At 42.1% G+C, this 18,167-nt stretch overlaps 1 protein-coding gene across 1 annotated transcript in view; it reads right to left on the reverse strand.

Moving 5' to 3' along the window:
* Window positions 1-5,197: 5,197 nt before the first annotated feature.
* atad1b (ATPase family AAA domain containing 1b) overlaps window positions 5,198-18,167 on the reverse strand; it is a 41,781-nt gene continuing 28,811 nt past the window's right edge. The window contains exons 6-10 of the mRNA XM_084322495.1: window positions 15,692-15,798; window positions 15,369-15,458; window positions 11,627-11,677; window positions 11,113-11,246; window positions 5,198-9,684 (exon numbers count right to left, since the gene is read on the reverse strand). Of these exons, the coding sequence (XP_084178621.1) occupies window positions 9,564-9,684; window positions 11,113-11,246; window positions 11,627-11,677; window positions 15,369-15,458; window positions 15,692-15,798 (503 nt within the window). The 3' untranslated portion in view covers window positions 5,198-9,563. The remainder of the gene's footprint in view (window positions 9,685-11,112; window positions 11,247-11,626; window positions 11,678-15,368; window positions 15,459-15,691; window positions 15,799-18,167) is intronic.

Consider the following 18,167-nt stretch of genomic DNA (forward strand, 5'->3'; position numbering starts at 1 on the left):
CCCCATTTTCAATTCATAGATTCACAAAAAGCACACCTGCCCTGAGCCCTGTCGTCAGCCCATCCACCCATGTAAAGGGTAAATAAGCCTCCGCTAAACCCCCAACATTAGACACCGATTGACCGTCAGCATGAATGGTTAAGAGGAGGAAAGACCGTAAAGACAGCCCTCGGCGGGGTACATGGGAAACGGCGCCCCAACACTGTAGCATTAGCATTAGCTGCGCGCGCTAGGATACTTGGAAGAACATCCAAAAGTGAGTCATGATGACCACGTTTATCCAAATATCCCGCCCCCGCGCCAATAGATCACCCGGCTGTCTCACGAGACAACGAGCAGTATTACATATACCAATGCCTGCACTAGTGCAGGTCCTACCTGGTTGCGACGTAGCTCGACTGCTAACCGTCGCGCGAAGTCCCTCGGTCTGCTGTCATGCGACGAGGAACAAACAGGATAGGGCCGTCGTGCTGTCAGGACGTGCCGAGAAGGTTCCGGGGGCTGGCGAACTTCTGGCGAATTCCCAACATTGTGTAATTTCTCCTTCTGCTTCATAACAATCTCCAGTTCCGAAGTGCATCTAGTTGCTTCCGCGTTGGAAACGAATGAGGAAGGGTGAGGCGTGACCACTTCCGGCGTAATATAGGGGACGCATTTGTTTTGTTTCCCGGAGCACACTAGGTGCTAGAGATAATGGGTTATCTCAGAAGGCAGAGCGAGACGCGAGGCCAGTTGATATATAACTGACTTAACCGGTAACGTAACTGACAGCAGGAGACTTCATAATACCTCACAGGTGGTTTGAATGTCTGGTTTGGTTAAATTAGGTTCTAGTGTAATTCATCAACTGCAGTGCTGCTTCCTCTGTATATCATTCAGCAGTGGTGGACCACAACAGCTACAGAAAACACTAGTTTATAGTGTATACAAATATATAAAAGTTATATACTTACTATACTGTGTAATATGTATATAAAGGTTTTAGTATGTTTACCCTCAACCACCGCTGATCCAGGAAATGACAGGGAAACCACATGTCTACTGTATAACGTTACAGTAATTATCCTTGCACATCTCTTATTATTATTCACAATGTGGGTTAAAAGTTTGTTTCATTTCCGGAGATTAGCCCAATAGTGAAGCTAGCCAAAGACGGTAATTTTGGTCAGCCTAGCTACGCACAATAATATCATTGAGCTGGTAGGCATTGAAATTTTTTTGTACATTATTCTATCATAACTAGAATAGGTATATGTTAAATAATAATTTGTCCACCATATTATTTTGCCAGCGCAATATAAGGTTATTTAATATGGTGCGTGGCTAAGTTGACTAACGTTTGCCAACTTTGCTGTTGAGGAAATGTGTTTTTATTATAGGGCTGCACGATTTTGGGAAATAATCTAATTGTGATTTTTCTGACCGATTGCAATTACATTTGCGATTATAATTTTTTTTAAGCAGCCCCACAGAGGTTTATTGTAAAATGCGGCTTGCATCTGGCCTACGCGGTGGGTCTGTTCGGGACACCGAGTCTGAAAATGTTTCTTTTTACCTGGGAATCGATACCGGTACGGTACCCAACGGTACCTTTTTTTCTGTACTTTACTCTCCCTCTCTGAAGTAAACTTCACAACACACAATCTAAAACCCCTTACCTCCCTCTCCCAAACTGTTCCTACAACAATTTTTTTTATGTTGCATGATCATGTATATTTATTTTGTATTTGTTTTGTGTTTAAATATCAACATTATCTGGCAATCCTCAGTAAATACTATCAAACTCCTCTGATGTCAGACCAGATATGAGACGCGTGCACACACACACACACACAGACAAGGAGAATGGCTTAAATGATTTTAGAATACTTCAGCTAATGAAGTTAAATGTTTATTATCATCAACTATCCAGTTAGTTTTTATAGTGCAACGTTTTTCTACTTTTCTACATTAATTGAACCAGTAGAGAGATATACACTTTTACTATCATGTAGACTATTCTGCTTTGTGTTTTTGTGTTTACATGTGATGTATTGTATATTGTATACATGCACATTTATGATGTTCTTGTGTGATGTATCGCACATTTTATTGCTGTGTGATGTATTGCAAATGTTATTGCTGTCATCTTGGCCAGGGCCCTATTCCCTGTACCTGGTTCAACTAAGTCGATCAAGGGTCCCATTATCCAGCTTCAGTTAACCCGATGTTTGAAGCCGGGATTTTCATGTTCCTCGAAGGTGGATTCAGTCTCGTTAACTCAAACCAGACTTGAGACCCAGGATAAGTGCACGCGGCCGCTTCAGTTGAAAAGCCATCACGTATCGATAGCAGAGATCCTGATTCTCTAACGGCATTGATTGATTAATTGATTTAAAACTTTATTAACAGATTGCATTACGGCTCAATCGCCTCGCCGACAAGTTAAATGCGTTATCTATAGGCAAATTTTAAGTCCCTCATTACCCCAATCAATCAGATTATATTTCTTTAAAATTGCCTGCTGGCAGTAGGTTTATGGAATGGATAATCAAATGAGATCTTGCTAGCGAAAATAATTAGTTAAACTGTTATACGGAATAAGGACACGGCTCGCTTACCCATTGATTGATGTATGGTGGATCTTTTACTTATCTACACTGTGGTGTAACGGTGTCTGCTTTTGACTTTCACACAGGCGGCCCGGGTTCGAATCCCACTTCTCCTAGTCTTTTCCTTCTTTTTGCAATGTAGGAATAATTCAATTTGGTGCACGTTGAGAGCTATATAAAGAATGACATCCTCAATGCATGTAGATTTATAATATTTTAACTTAAAACTAGGCTACTTCTGCGTATAATCATTATTCCAAAAAATTATATTGGAAACACGGGGTTTCGAACACCGGTTGCCAGGATTGAGCACTACCGCTGCGCCACTGTGCCAGATGGGATACATTCATTGTTTATACATTAATGAACGAGAGACCCGTGTTTAGAATATTCTTTATTTTGAATGAAGTTTTATCTCTTTATTCTCATTCATTAATGTGACGTCAACGGCTCATTAAATTTCTCAAATCCGTCAAACAGCGCATCTCATCAGACATTTTAATCCCAGTTACAATATCACACAAGATCCACAATCCACGCATAGACACTTCAATTTTATGCTTGAATGAAACAAAATCCAGGCGCTCCTCTCCTTCCTCGCTCCTCATCCACAGCGGAGAATATGAAAGGAATCAGAGCCAAACGAGCGATAGGTTTCAATCATTAAGGATATCCCCGCAGGATTCACATTTGCAATGCTGCGCGTTGTTATAATAACCACATAATGTGTACATCGCACCGAGCGAGCGCCACGGTATATAACGTGCATTATTTAGGACAAAGTGAATTTAGTATCAGCATTTTGGGTCTATTTTACATTTCAAAAGCCCCCTCTGGAAGAATGGAGCACAAAAACGTAATTCAGAATGGTATAATGCAGATCGTAGACTGTGGGAATAATTTCAGGAAACGAGCTGTCAATTCTTTGCGGGGGCGTGGCTATGGTTCATCCGGCTAACTTGAACTTAACCCTGCTCTCGACCAGGCTCAAACTTTTTGATCTGTTGTCATGGTGATTTAGACAATCGCGCTTCGGGGAACGGGAAAGTCCGGCTTAAGTCAGACTTGACCGAAAGTTATCCGGCTAACTCAGTTATCCAGGTACGGGGCCCAGGTCTCCCTTGCAAAGGAGATCTTGTATCTCAATGGGACTTCCTGGTTAAAAAAATATATATATATATCTTTTTTTGCAGGCTTTAGCGATTTGATAATTGCATCATTCCAAATCGCGATTTTGATTAAAAAACGATTAATCGTGCAGCCTATCCACTACATTCAGGAACACAGGGTCCTAGTTGAATTGTTTCTCTCTGTAAGAATTCCTAGCTTTATATATTTAAGTTTGATTTTTCTTAATGTATTCCTTTGTTTAATGTCTTGATGGATTCTCAAGAGATTTCTTCTGATTGCCATTAGGTGCCAATATTGTTGAGGTTTAGAGATTTTAGAAGCAGAGTGCCTTCATACAGTACTGCTGTCATCACCAGTTACTTCTCAATAGGGAGTGGGACCTTTTGCAATTCGTTTTTTCTCTTGTTTATTTTCTTTCTCTTCTGATGGTTTGATTTGCTTTGCTTCTTATGAGTGATTTCTAGAGGTGGTTGGGGGTTATGTTGTAGGGATGGGTATTTTTAAGACAAATCCAGATCGATTGATCGCATGCTATACTCTAGTGATCGTGTATTACTCGTAAAGGGGGAAACAACGGGGGACATTTTTTTAAACTTAATTTTGTTCATTCACGTATATATGTTTAAGGAAACCAACAGTTATAATCTTACACATACATGTGAAACAAATGTTTAAAAAAATTATTAATAATTTAAGAATGATTTTTCTCAGCTACGAGTAATCGCGATTACTCACGCCCATCCCTATTATGTTGTACTTGATAAAACTGCTGTGTGCTGAAATATTTTGCCAATGCAGGATATGGGGGACATAAATATTTCCTGTGGAATTGTTTTAAGAATGGTTATTGCCAAATATTGTCCCACAGGTTTTTATTGAAAAGCTTTAATAAAGATTTTCCAACAGTTTCAGACAAACCAGTCTTTCATTCTTTATTGTACAGCTTATTATAGGCAAACATACTGTGAGGCACCTGTCAATCATTGGGTTATGTGGGTTGATTTTCCCTGATGAGGGACAGGGGCTAGATAGAGGCTTCACAAGGGCTATGTCCCTTGTGAGGGTAAGAATCAACCCAATGATTGACTGGTGCCAATCACATACATCCTACATGTGGCTATAATAAGATAACTATGATTCCTATTGTGAAGAGTTATTTGTCACTAGTGCTCCACTCTAAAAATGTGTAGGTGAAGGTAAAGGATTTTGTGGCTTCATTCAATTGTGAAATTAATCAACAAATGTTTAAAATTGTGTTTCCCACATAATTGGACCTCTTTTAAGATCTAGCATTTATTAAAGACCAATGCTCATCATTTACCATGCCATTCTTGTTTATACAAAGTACCTTATTGCTACAAATTACAAATTTACAATAACTTAAGCAATAACTACAGAGTGGCATCTTTATCAAATGAATTGCTCACTGTTTATGGAATTATTGTATGTAGATAAATACTTTCATAAAACAGAAATGATGGATTTGGTGTATTTTTATTCCTGCAGAATCCAAATAAAGCACATCAGTCCCAGTAATGTCAAATAAAAGAAAGTCCAAAACAAAATGCAGACAATACTAGTAGTTCAAAATCAACAGCAGTACAACATACCAATCATTTATACATATTCACATATGTCAGTATAAAAAAAAAAGCATTGCTTGTTTAAACAAATGTACTGGTTATATGTTAACTACTTAAATATCTCCTCACCTCCCAACAAATGATTAGCCTTGCAAGCCAAACAAGAGGTTTAAAAGGCATGGATCTGATGGTTTCATGGCTGTGAAAACACAATGAATTTGGAACAGTAATTCTCAGTTTTACTTGTGGCGGCCGACCACATATTAGACGCAATAGATGCTGACGGGCCACCACAAATAGAGTTCCCCATCTGTTACAATATATCAACATCATATCTGGTGCTTTGTTACGGTCTTTCTTGCCCTGGACTGAAATCTCACCAGCCCCAGATTCCAATACAGCCCACCAATAGCATGGAAGAATCTCAGATCTGTCACACCTGTGGTTCTCAAAGGAGTCCGACATGAATACACATTAGGCCAAGATAAGTTTCGATCCCCCATCCCAGTACTTTAGTTGTTATTTGATGTATTAAAGAATTCCATAACCATAGTTGAAGAGATAGTGGAAACCTGTAATCAGAAGGATCCTTCTTATACATTATCTCATTGAGTAAAATTAAACTCCCCGTTGTTTTCTGGGGACCCCCTGGAATCCCCTCCAGGACGCCCGGGGGTCCCTGGACCCTACATTGAGAACCACTGATTTTCAGTTCCTGCGTCAATGAAGTCTCAAGAGTAGTAGCGCTGATACAGGGACAGTTTCTTATTGTCCTAAAGAATATGATTATGTAAAAAGGGATCTGATCCCAGAGCAGAATTCCAACTTGTATATCGTCAATACAGACCAAAAAAATCTTGCTCTTTCCAAGTTCTCCGTTTTATCATTCATTGGCAGTTGCACACATTTTCACTGACGAGATTTACCACTAAGAAAACATAAAAAAAGAATATTCCCAATTTCAATCGCAATGTCCAGTGTGCGTCACACTAACAATGGAACCTCTTTTTTTATAAGATATTTACAGCTTAGACGGAACATACAAGTCATGTTTCTTTTAATTCCCTTGATGTCAAATGCCTCCATTGGTGGCGACTACGCCCTGACATATACAGTACAGTATATTAAAACAGTTTTGTGTCTAAGATGACAGATGTTTTCTTTATTCCTGCTCATCCCAATTTCATCCAGAATCAGGACTCAGTTGTTAGAAACTGTACCAATCGTTCAAAAGTACACTTAATGGATAACAAATACAATGACATATTTTACACATCACACATTTAGCATCCGGTTACCATGGTGATCTTCTATCTTCTGAACCCAGAGCCGTTGATTGAGAGTTTGGCCAGGTTGTACTAATGGGTGGCCATGTTACTCCCACGTCTCTCCACTCCCACTTTTGAAGATCAGTTAGCATTAGAATAGCCCAGCTACTTTGCAGCAGCCATGGAAGCAGGACTGTGGAGCCAACATGGCTACCAATGAAAACCACTGTGTCCAAACTCTACCTAGGACTCTGGGTGCATCCGTCTACTCTAGAGGAAAGAAGGCCCTGTAAGCAGGACTGGGCTTCAATTCACTTTCAGCCACGTCAAGGGTTCACTTCACATTATGGCATGAATGAACAGAAACGTTTCCTTTTTTTCTTTTCTTTCTTTTACACACCAAAGAAAATGTCTGAAATCGGACAATTGGAAATCAATTTACCGTAGGCCTATTTTCTGAACTGTCAAGAATTGCAATCCATGCTTTCATATTACTGTAAACATTCCTCAGACGTCATCCGTGTGCACTGTTCATATTATTTACGGTACACATCTCCTTTTGCGCACTGTTCATATTTACACATCTCCTTTTGTGTAACTTTCCGCTTTCTAGAGCGTAGGGTGATTTTACTGTGAGATGGCAGCGTGCCGCCAGTATCACGCTCTTGTTACAAACATATGCTATGACGGTCTCCAACTCTACAGAGAGAGACAGAGCGAAATCAACTTAATAGAACATGCACGATATAACTTAATCTCATTCACAACCACACACACGCACAAAAAAAACAGGTTTGGCTTTCCCAAAATCATATTAGCGCTAAGGAGGTGATCAGCCTTGAGATTCTCATTGTGAGGCACGGCTGGCAGAACGCTATGGCAACCGTTGTTATGCTACCGTAGAACACTCGGCCAACGTTTGTGAGCAGGGCCGGGAGTCGATTCCAAAAAGAATTGATTATTCCAATTCCTTGACACTTGCAAAATCGAGAGTCAACTCTTGAAGCCGTGGAATGGATTCCAGAGTAGAATCGACTCCAGCGGATCCTGGAATTGATCCCCTCGAATATTGTTACACAAGTGAATTTGCCAGTCTCACACTGTCCAGGAACGCTGTGTGGAGAGAGTGAGACAGAGAAAGATGGCTTCCTCCGCTGCACACATTGCTGGTGTGATGGTGTCTTAGTTCAGATAAACAATAAAGTAATAAATGTGTGGTTCTTTTCGAGAATATAAACTAAAAGGTTCTGGAATCTAATCAACAGGTGTACATGTGAGGCGCGTTGTTGACGCTCACGAGACTGTAGAGAACGAGATGAGACGTAGCGCTTTGACTTCAGCTGCTCAGTGTGATCACTGGTTAAAGTCGCTGGCATGGTTTTGGGAAATCTCTCCCCTGCCCCAAGTCCTTCTTAATAGATACTCAAGAGAGAAGAAGATTCTCTCTTTTGTCTAAAAGCCACGATACACAAGTAACGGTAGGAGTGAATGTAGACGGACAACTACGGAATGACAACAATAGAGGCCTTTCACAGAATTTTTAGAATGCCTGTCCTCCATGTTGGAAGAGACAACGGTTGCTTTGTGCAAAACAACAGCTGTTACGTGTAATATAATGTATTGGGTATTTTTTCCACAGGGAGGTTTTCTACTCCTGGATCTTGTAAACAAGTTGCATTCGAACAGTAATACCATGCTTTTCCAGTGTTTTACCTGCTCTACCACTGCACAGAAATCAGGCCTTCTCTTTCAGAAGTGGTTACCAATAGCCATACAGGTAGCCATTTTGAAGGGAGACAAGCCACACAAACATTGTGTGCAAGGCCTCTATTGTGACAACAAATAGAAATTGTATTACACCTTGCACTGTGCGTTTTAAGTTATTTGACAAACAATGTTTTGAAACCTAATTTTCTTAAGTTTGTTGCCGACATTCATAGTTAAAGACAGTATAGATCCTTTCAGGTGACACTCCAAGTAATTAGCATCAACTTTACAACTGCTAAAACATGGGCTGTCCAAAAACATTATTTTTTTTTTATAATTGATCTTTTTCCCCCTCCATTTTCCTCTGATTTTCTCCCATCCCAATGTTAGTCGTTATGCCAATTCCCAATCCCCTTCCTGGTCGCTGCGCACTTACCCCCCACAGTCGGTCTGGGAGAGTGGAGGCTACCACGTGCTTCCTCCGACACACGTCCAGCCAATCAACCGCTTCTTTTCACCTGGCAGCGCGGATTCTCATTGAGAGGGCGTAGCGTGTGGAAGGTTCACACTATCCCACTCCAGTCCTATCCGCGCTTAGCAGGCACCCCGACTGAACTGTAGGAGTCGCTGTTTTACAACGACCCGGACCCACCCCGCCAGCTTCTCCCACCCTCTAATACTGCCAATTGTATTTAGTGTGAACGGCCAGCCAAGCTGGTGACAACCCCGGAGCTGTGAGCTGGATTCAAACAGGCGAATCTAGCTGCTCCGGGGTTTGGTGACGAACGCAATCTCCATTACGCCACCTGACCGCCCTGTCCAAAAACATTTCTAAACAGAATTAAACTATTCTTCAATGACTCAATTGTTGACAGAATTACCGATCTACACTTTCTCAAAGGAATTGCTTGTGTATCGTCGCGTTTACACCTAACACCTAAGTAATATTATCAACAGAAAACATAGAAGTGGCACATAGAGTATTTTACAGCCAGCGTCTATATACAGAGTTCCTGATTATGTTGAATGAATAGACCTAGAGGTCCAGTGGTGAGCGCGTACCCAGATAAATTAACTACGAGTGGATGGAACCAACACCCAAGAGGCTAGACTGGGATACAACAGCTATGTGTTTCTGTGTGTGTGGTGTGTGTGTGTGTGTGGACACATGACTGTGTCTGCTTTTTGTGTCAGTGTTGTTCAAAATTGTGTGCACAACTGTGTCGTTCATACAAGTGCATATTTACATATGTGTGCGTGCATGTGTGTCGGTGTCTGCATGTTCAGTCCAGTGCAGCGTGCATCAAGGCACCCTGACCTCCTGCAGTTTTAGACTTCCTCATCTTACTGATGGCCTTCTGGAGGTCTGTCTGGTGGATGGGACGGATGTAGTCCTCTGATTCACTGAGAGGGGGAGGGAGAGCCAGAGAGGGGGGGGGGGGGGGGGTAGAGAGAGAAAAACAGAGACAGAGGGGGAGAGACACAGAGGGAGAATGAGAGAAAAATAGACGAGAGAGATGGGGAGAAAGAGAGACACAGGAAGAGACACAGGGAGAGACAGAGACACAGGGAGAGAGAGAGGGGTGAGAGACATAGGGACAAAGCGGAGGGATGGGAGAAGAGAGAACCTGAGTGTTATTTCTGGAGGTGAACCTGTTGGATGAACATAGACCAATAGACAGAGAGAAGGAGAGATGGCATGATGTCATTCACCATTTAGTTTTTGTTGTTAACTCAATGGACGCCACAGCGATGTGTGATGTGTTGTTAAAAGGCAGACGCTCTAAAATATAGGAATATGTGGCGGTGTTTGCAGGGCTATAACTATATTTTATATTATAGCTATGGATACAATATTATGGCCCATTTAACATCGACTATCGTTCAATATGTGTTAAAGAAATAAGTCTTTCATCCATACATTCCCGTTTTATACCGTGGTGATTATGACTATAGTTTTAGAGTAATTCTGTCTAATCCCAGAAAAGGACGCTATGCAGCAATACGTGCAATTCACTAAAAACATTGCCATTTCTCGCCTGTACACGCTACTATTTCGAAATCACATCTATATTATCGGTATTATGTTTCATCATGAATGCATGAAAGGGTGTGGGGGGGGGTCGTTTTTTTATGCTTTGATCGTCACCAACGACATGCGCTGTGGAGTAACGTTACAGACACATGTTGTGATCGAGGTGAAGTCATGATTGGATCACAGCAGGATTGATATCATATAGCCCTTAACTTCACTTTGGGGATGTACCCCAAAAAGAATATTCCAATTATCTGATCACGAGTCCCAGTATTGGTGTCGATCGTGTCACCAACATAATCCGCCACACATCATGCACCGGGAGCAATTCACGCTTCTCAATTCGACCGTTATAACCGCCCCCCCTTGCCCGACCAATAGAAATCCGACCGGAGACACTTGATCGACGCACAGGCCAAGATATAATGTTTCAAAGGGTGCTCGATACTGCCACCTGGGTGGATGCGGCCGGTATTGCACTTTGGCATTCTCAGGATGATTCCCCATGTTAACCCAGATGTCCGTGTGCCTGTAATGAATGGAAATATTGAATAAAAGGAATAAATATGAAAACCCGACTATACTCGGGTCTGGCGCTGAACGGTTGGCGAGTTAACCCGACTATCATCGGGTCCGGCGCTGATTGAGTTAATGTTTTGTTGTTCTATAATACTTTTTTGTTGTTGTCGTCTGTAATATGTTTGCTTTGGCAAGTTAGGATTAGTGCTTTGGGAATTAAACCATGTCAACCAAATGTCCTTACATGTAAAACACGAGGATGCGCGTGTGTGTGTTACCTGTCATTAGACTGCATGTGAACAAAGTCCCTAACGCAGAGCAGTGCAGCATCACGACACATCTCTCTGAGGTCACTTCCTGAAAAGCCTTCCGTCTCCTTGGCGATGTCGCTAAGGTCCACCGTCAAGTCGACCTGGAAACACGCATTTGGGGGAAAGTAGCCTTCAGAGTCACATCGATAAACACACTGTAATGAGACCTTGTTACGTGTGAACAGCTGTATTTATATTTATCAATAAGACCCACTGTCACCGATTATAAAAACCCAGACACTGTTTAAGTAAAATGTGACATATCTGTAAACAAGCCAGAAATCTACATTTTGACAAAAGAAACATGAAATAGCTACATGTAGACTGAAAGACATGGATCATGTTTGTGAATCGCAAGAAGTACAATAGAGAACAAATGCGAAGGACATACACAATACACAAATACATAAACACAGAAATACACACACACATGCTCACACACACACAACGACACACAAAGCAGTGTTGTTAGCTAACTTACACTCTCGTTCTCCAGTATCAGCTTGAGAATCAGCTCTCTCTGTTTCATACCCTGCGGGAGGAGAAATGACATTTTAGTAAGTAAACAGTATCAGATATAATAATAAGCCTCAGTACTTATTCTTAGAAACAATAGGAGAGAGCAGAACATAGTTTGTGTGTGCATGTGTGAGTGTTAGGGATGCCCCAATCACGTTTTTTGCCACCAATACCGATCGTCTATGAGTCATATCGGCCGATACACTGCCGATACCGATCGTTTTTGGTTTTCTTATAGCAGCTGGCAGTATTATACTGTAGGTCTAACACAGGCATTTTCAAAGTCCTGTCTAAATTATCTAATCTAATCTTAGAAATTAAGTGAATAGTACTGGGTGTTGAGCATAACAGTATCTAAGTTAATTTACTTCTGACCATTATAGTCAAAGTATTTTCCTATGCACTGAAACTTATAAGATGTTCTCAGTGTTAAGTTACAGCTATGAAACACGATAGCTAATTAGCCAACAGCTGCAAAAACCAATGATGTTATAAGACATTGGGTCTCATTCCCGAAATTTTTTCAAATATATATTCTGGAAGACTTATCTTGGAACCACTGAGACATAATCTATGACAAGTACACTCTGAGTCCTGAACGTGCTGGAGATATGTCTTAAGTGGCTGAAACGGTTGCAGAAATTATATGATCTGATATCGGCTTGGAGAATGGCATTCTGTCGTAAACTCCAAAGCGCGTTCCCGCTCAGGTCATTTGCATACAAACCACGCCCCTGACAGTCCTTATAAAGCAACTGTTGACGCAGCTGTGTGAAATGGAATGGCGGAAGTGCTTTGAGAGCCGCGTGATTAGGAAACCTAGCGTCAATCAGTGCCAATCAGAGAGCGTCTCCGAGAAATGCGGCTAGGTTTCATAATCACGCTTGCGCCCATCAAAACTAGATTAGATTAATGTATTGGCATCATATACAGCTTGCGGTACACACCTGCCGCAGCGCGCGCGCACACACAGACACACACACGCTTGCGCGCAGTACTGTATATGAATGAATGAATGACATAATATATATAGCCTACGGGCCGGCGGGCGTAATGAATGAACTAATTAAGCCTATAGTATAGGCTACTGTTCATTCGTAGGCGCACACAAGACTTGTTATGGAATATTAATGCAGTCTATTTCCACCGATTAGCTTTAGTTCTTATTTAATTATCCACTGTCATTTCAGTGTTGGTGTATAGGCTATATAGTGTATTTCAATATAAGTTTAATTGATTAATGATATATTCGAAGGAATGCAGGTTCATAGCTATATCAACCCCCTCCAATGTACAGTAAATGACCAAGTATGGTTGTCAATATTCCAATGTACAGTTTTGCTTGTACAGTGTAAGTCTACCACCCCTCCTACCCAACCTCCTCCAACAGTTTCTACGTCAAATGTACTCTCTTTTCTGGACTCTTTTTGTATCACAAACAGTACTGTATTTGCAAATCTGGTATGTCATAAATGTATAGATGTAGCAGTACTGTCTATCTGTGTCGTGTGTGTCATATATGTTATGATGAATTGAAAATGGGGGACCCTGATGTAAACAAGACGAAATTCTTTCTCTGGTCTGCATCCCCTTATGTAATTGAGCTGTACTGTACTGTACCCATTCTGCAATCTGTTAATAAAGTTTTCAATCAATCAATCAAACAAAGGTCTGTCCCATTGTATACCAATCAATGGGATACATTGCATGTTGACCTGCATTCTTTCAAATGTATATAATTAATCATTAAAACAGATGTGTAACAAATAAGAAATGCAAATTCCACAGAAGGCATTAAATTATTATTATTTTCAATCATTTCACAATAATTGCATAATTGTGTTTGAATATCTGAGTAATTAAAGTAATTATACATTTGTCCAAAATAGCTGGTTCAGATATGGTTAATCCAGCTGCCCTGTGATCAGATGAATCCATATTATTTATTTTTCCGACATCAAATGCGTAATTTCTTATCATACAAATATTGTCATTTATTTTAATTATGATCAAGTAATTAATTCCAAGGAGGCCTGTAGCGTTAACATGAAGGAATCACTATGAGAACACAGTCTGTCAAGTTATAATAACATTTTAAATTAGTCAATCAATCATGAGATTTGATCGTGGGCTGAGAGCATATTTAAGTGTGCTCCTCAGCACTCTTAGATCTGCTCTCAAATAAGATCTCAGGAAAATTTGAGGACTCCCACTCCCAGCCCTAATATGTCTTAAATAGGCCGAAATCTGGCTAAGACGAAATATTTTGTCGTAAATTCGTTCGAGAATGAGACCCATTGATATCAGGAGCTATCTGTAGCTACTGCTAGCCAGCTAGATAACGTTAGACAATGCCTCATGTATTAAACTAAAGTGAATAGTTGACTGGGTCATAGGGCTGGGCGATAAAACGATAACAATAACTATCGCGATAAATTATTTCCTCGAAATAAACATGAAACGTGGTCGCAAAGTTTCGATATCGATTTTCCAAGCTTGGATATGAGCACATGCACTAACAACCAATCAGTGAAGGAGATGGCCGACAGCGGAAGAAGACCCGGAAGGAGACCCGGAGGTAGGACTCAACAACAAGGCTGGCTAGGCTATTTAGCTTGCACTGCGCTATTTTATATATTTACGTGCCGAGTGGGTGTGTGGCGTGAATTCTGAGGCCACGTTTATAGTAGTGTGGGGTATACAGTGGACGTCGTTGCAATGTATTGGGCGGAAGAGTGTTTTAGGGTCATATTTAGTACATTGTCATGGAATACTCCGCTTAGAAACAACAGGCTGGCTATGATAATTAGCTTGCACGGCGCTATTTTATATATTTACGTGCCGAGTATGTGTGTGGCGTGAATTCTGAGGCCACGTTTATAGTAGTGTGGGGTATACAGTGGACGTCGTTGCAATGTATTGGGCGGAAGAGAGTGTTTTAGGGTCATATTTAGTACATTGTCATGAGATACTCCGCTTGTCGGCTAACTGCTAACGTGCGCGGACTGATGACGACATCAACTCGACTCTCGGGACATTCGCCGCCGGACATTCGCCACCGGGCATAAGAAGTTAATTAAACTTGACCGACATTATATCGACGATAATTATCGATATCGAGTTATATGAAAATAATTTTATCGCAATAACGTTTTTGGCCATATCACCCAGCCCTACTGGGTCATTTTGTTTAAACAGTAACGTTAGCTAGGTAGCTAACGTTAGCTCACGGAACGATAGCTAGTTAGCCAACACTAGCCAACTACTGCGAAAACGATTGCCAAAATGATGATATCACTAGACGTTGATATCAGGAGCTATCAGTAGCTAGCCAGCTAGATAACGTTAGACAATGCCTCATGTATTACACTAAAGTGAATAGTTGACTGGGTAATTTTGTTTAAACAGTAACGTTAGCTAGTATCACTCGAGGTGCACTCGACTCTGCCGGAGCATTTGTTGACATGGGTCTGGGAGGGGTAGGGGGGAAGGGGCAAGGCATGCAGCAGCAGCTGCGAGCAAGCGAGTGAGAACTCTGCTGAGAATTGGATCATGTTTTCCGCACGTGTCATCGATCGTTTTCACGATCGGCGAAAATAAAGCATTATCGGAATTCACCGATCTCATATTTATACTGAATATCGGCCGATACCGATCGCTGGCCAATCGATCAGGGCATCCCTAGTGAGTGTGTGTGTCCTTACAGGCTGGTTGATGTGGAATCTCGTGGGCATTCTCCTGAGGATGGCAGGGTCCAGATCCTGAGGGCGATTTGTAGCTCCCATTATGATCACCTGGAGGAGAGAGAGAGAGAAATTACAATTTCTATCTATTTTCATGTTATTGATCCCCATTATTGATATCACTAAATATTTGACTATAAACACTAATAATGTGGTTGTGGTTTTTTTTTAAAGCTTTGTGAGTGTGAGTGAGTGAGTGAGTGAGTGAGTGAGTGAGTGAGTGAGTGAGTGAGTGAGTGAGTGAGTGAGTGAGTGAGTGTGTGTGTGTGTGTGTGTGTGTGTACCTGACAGTGGTAGTCAGTGTCCAGTCCATCCCATAGACTCATGAACTGGGCTTTCATCATGGCTGTGGCCTCGTGGTCTGAACTGGAGCGGCTTCTCAGGAACGAGTCTGGAGAAACAACGCCAGGTTACAAAGCAGCTCTTCAAATGCGAAACCCTGCTTTGTTCCATCTTCACTGTAATGATAGAAATAGTTAAACCCTGCTTTGTTCTATCTTCACTGTAAAATAGTTAAACCCTGCTTTGTTCCATCTTCACTGTAATGAAACAAATAGTTAAACCCTGCTTTGTTCCATCTTCACTGTAATGATACAGATCATTTAAAATATTTAAAAAGCTTGGACAGGTGAATAAAAAAAAAAAAGAGAGAAAGTTTACTCTTTAAAGGGGACATGTACTATAAATGTCATTTTTCAGTCTCTAGCATTGTATTGTAGTAATAGGAGTTAGTATCAATGTGTTTTAGTGTCTAAATACCATATTGGCGGATTGCTCTGATTCAGCTCAGATCATTTCCTTCTCCAGTAAATTAGGCCATCCTGATTTGAAGGCCTGAATGACGTTACTCAGGCTCTGGGTAGCAGACAGTGATGTGATTGGCTCTGTGGTTGTAGCTAATGCCCGCCCACAATCTACATAGACTGACTGTACACAGCGAGTGGAAACCACTTCCTCATACTCTGCGTGCACTCTGGAGGGAGAGAGATAGAGAGCATTCAGGAGCACTTGGGGGGGGGGGGGGGGGGGGACCTGCCGCGCCACACACACCTCCGAACGGGAGAGTGATAGAAAGAAAAAAAGGAAGAGAGGGAGGAAGGGAGGGCCCCCCCCCCACAAGCTGCCGCGAGAGGCAGAGAAAAAAGAACGGCCTTTTTTCTCTCTCTCTCTCTCTCTCTCGCAGACTGTGTGGACTGACTGTCACTCAAAGTGCTTATAGGTGGAGCCCATTAAGGACTTTCGATTCCACCCGTTGTGGACCAGAGCCACGAGTTAACTCGTGGCGGGTACGTCATACGACCACCAGACACTTATGGACCTAAACTCCGGACTCAAAGAGGAGTTTGGAGACACTTTATGCCTAGAATGGCCAACGGAGATCAGGCAGGACAACGTCAACAAAGACAAAGACAGACAAAGGAACGGGCAGGAAGAGGCACAGAGGGAGATGTGGAGGTATCAGGCTGAGGTTAAAAAGATCTGCTTACCGCCCAGCAATTCCATCCATCTTTCTGGCGAATGCACGTTCGTTGGAGGGGAGGATAGATGATCTGAGAGCGAGGGTCCGCTTCCAACGTGAGGTGAGAGACGCTAACATCATGTGTTTTACGGAAACATGGCTCAAGCCAACGACTCCGGACCATAGCATCTCTCCCTCGGACTCCTTCACCGCAAACGGATCGCACGGCAGCCTCCGGCAAGAGCGTCGGCGGTGGGGTCTGTCTCCTCACGAACAATGGCTGGGTTAATCCCAAAGAGGTGCATGTTCTCTCACGCTCATGCTCCCCGTCGTGTCACGTGAGTGTCACGTGAGACAAAAAAAATTGACCGACCAATCAGAGGCCACGCTTCAGGCCACGCTTCAGGCCGCTCTCGAGGACGCAGACTGGGGGATGTTTCAAGGAAGCGCCAGTGACGTCAGCGAGTTCGCGGACACCGTTGTGAGCTTCATTACAACACTCGCTGACAGTATTGTCCCCATGAAAAAGGTGCGGGTCTTCCCAAACCAGAAACCGTGGGTGGACAGTACTATCAGAGCAGCTCTGAACTCTCGCACCACTGCTTACAACCTGGGCAGAGAGTCAGGAAACATGGAGGAGTACAAGGCTACAGTCTATACTCTGCGCAAGGCTGTAAAACTTGCAAAACGGACATATGCTGATAAACTGGAGACACAAAACGACACAAGAGGCTTATGCAGGGCTCTACAGTGCAACCATATTGCTTGCATATGCCCCTAAAAATATGTGTGTGCGAACTTGAAAAATCAATTACTCGCACGGCGTGCAACTCAGTGCAGATTACAGCCTCATTCGTTCTTTTTTTTTCTCCGCTGCGAGAATCGGTACAAAACTCCAAGTCCCACAGTTCACAGCCGCATAAACGTTCCAATCACAGTAGAGTTTCCTGTGGTCACGCGACTGGAAACTGATCAGCGTCACTGTCTGAGTCAGACAATACAGCCATGTCGAAGCCCATTCATTTTTATTTTGCGCGAAAGATACTGGAGAATGAGAAGTCAGGCGAGGCAGCTCATGTTACAGAGGCGATAGTTAACGTTAACGTTAACCAAGATACTGACACTAGCCAGCATGCTAGCTGTAACTGAGGGGTACAATTCCCTGACTGTATTGATAAGTATGGTATCATTAAACCACTACCGCTTTATGTACTTTAATTACTGGCCATACAGTACATGATATATAAATATGATGAACACTTCCCACAATGAACCGGTTCCACACAAAGGTGTAATCAAGT

Source organism: Notolepis coatsorum (assembly GCF_963971535.1).
Source record: "Notolepis coatsorum genome assembly, chromosome: 10".
Classification (NCBI taxonomy): domain Eukaryota; kingdom Metazoa; phylum Chordata; class Actinopteri; order Aulopiformes; family Paralepididae; genus Notolepis; species Notolepis coatsorum.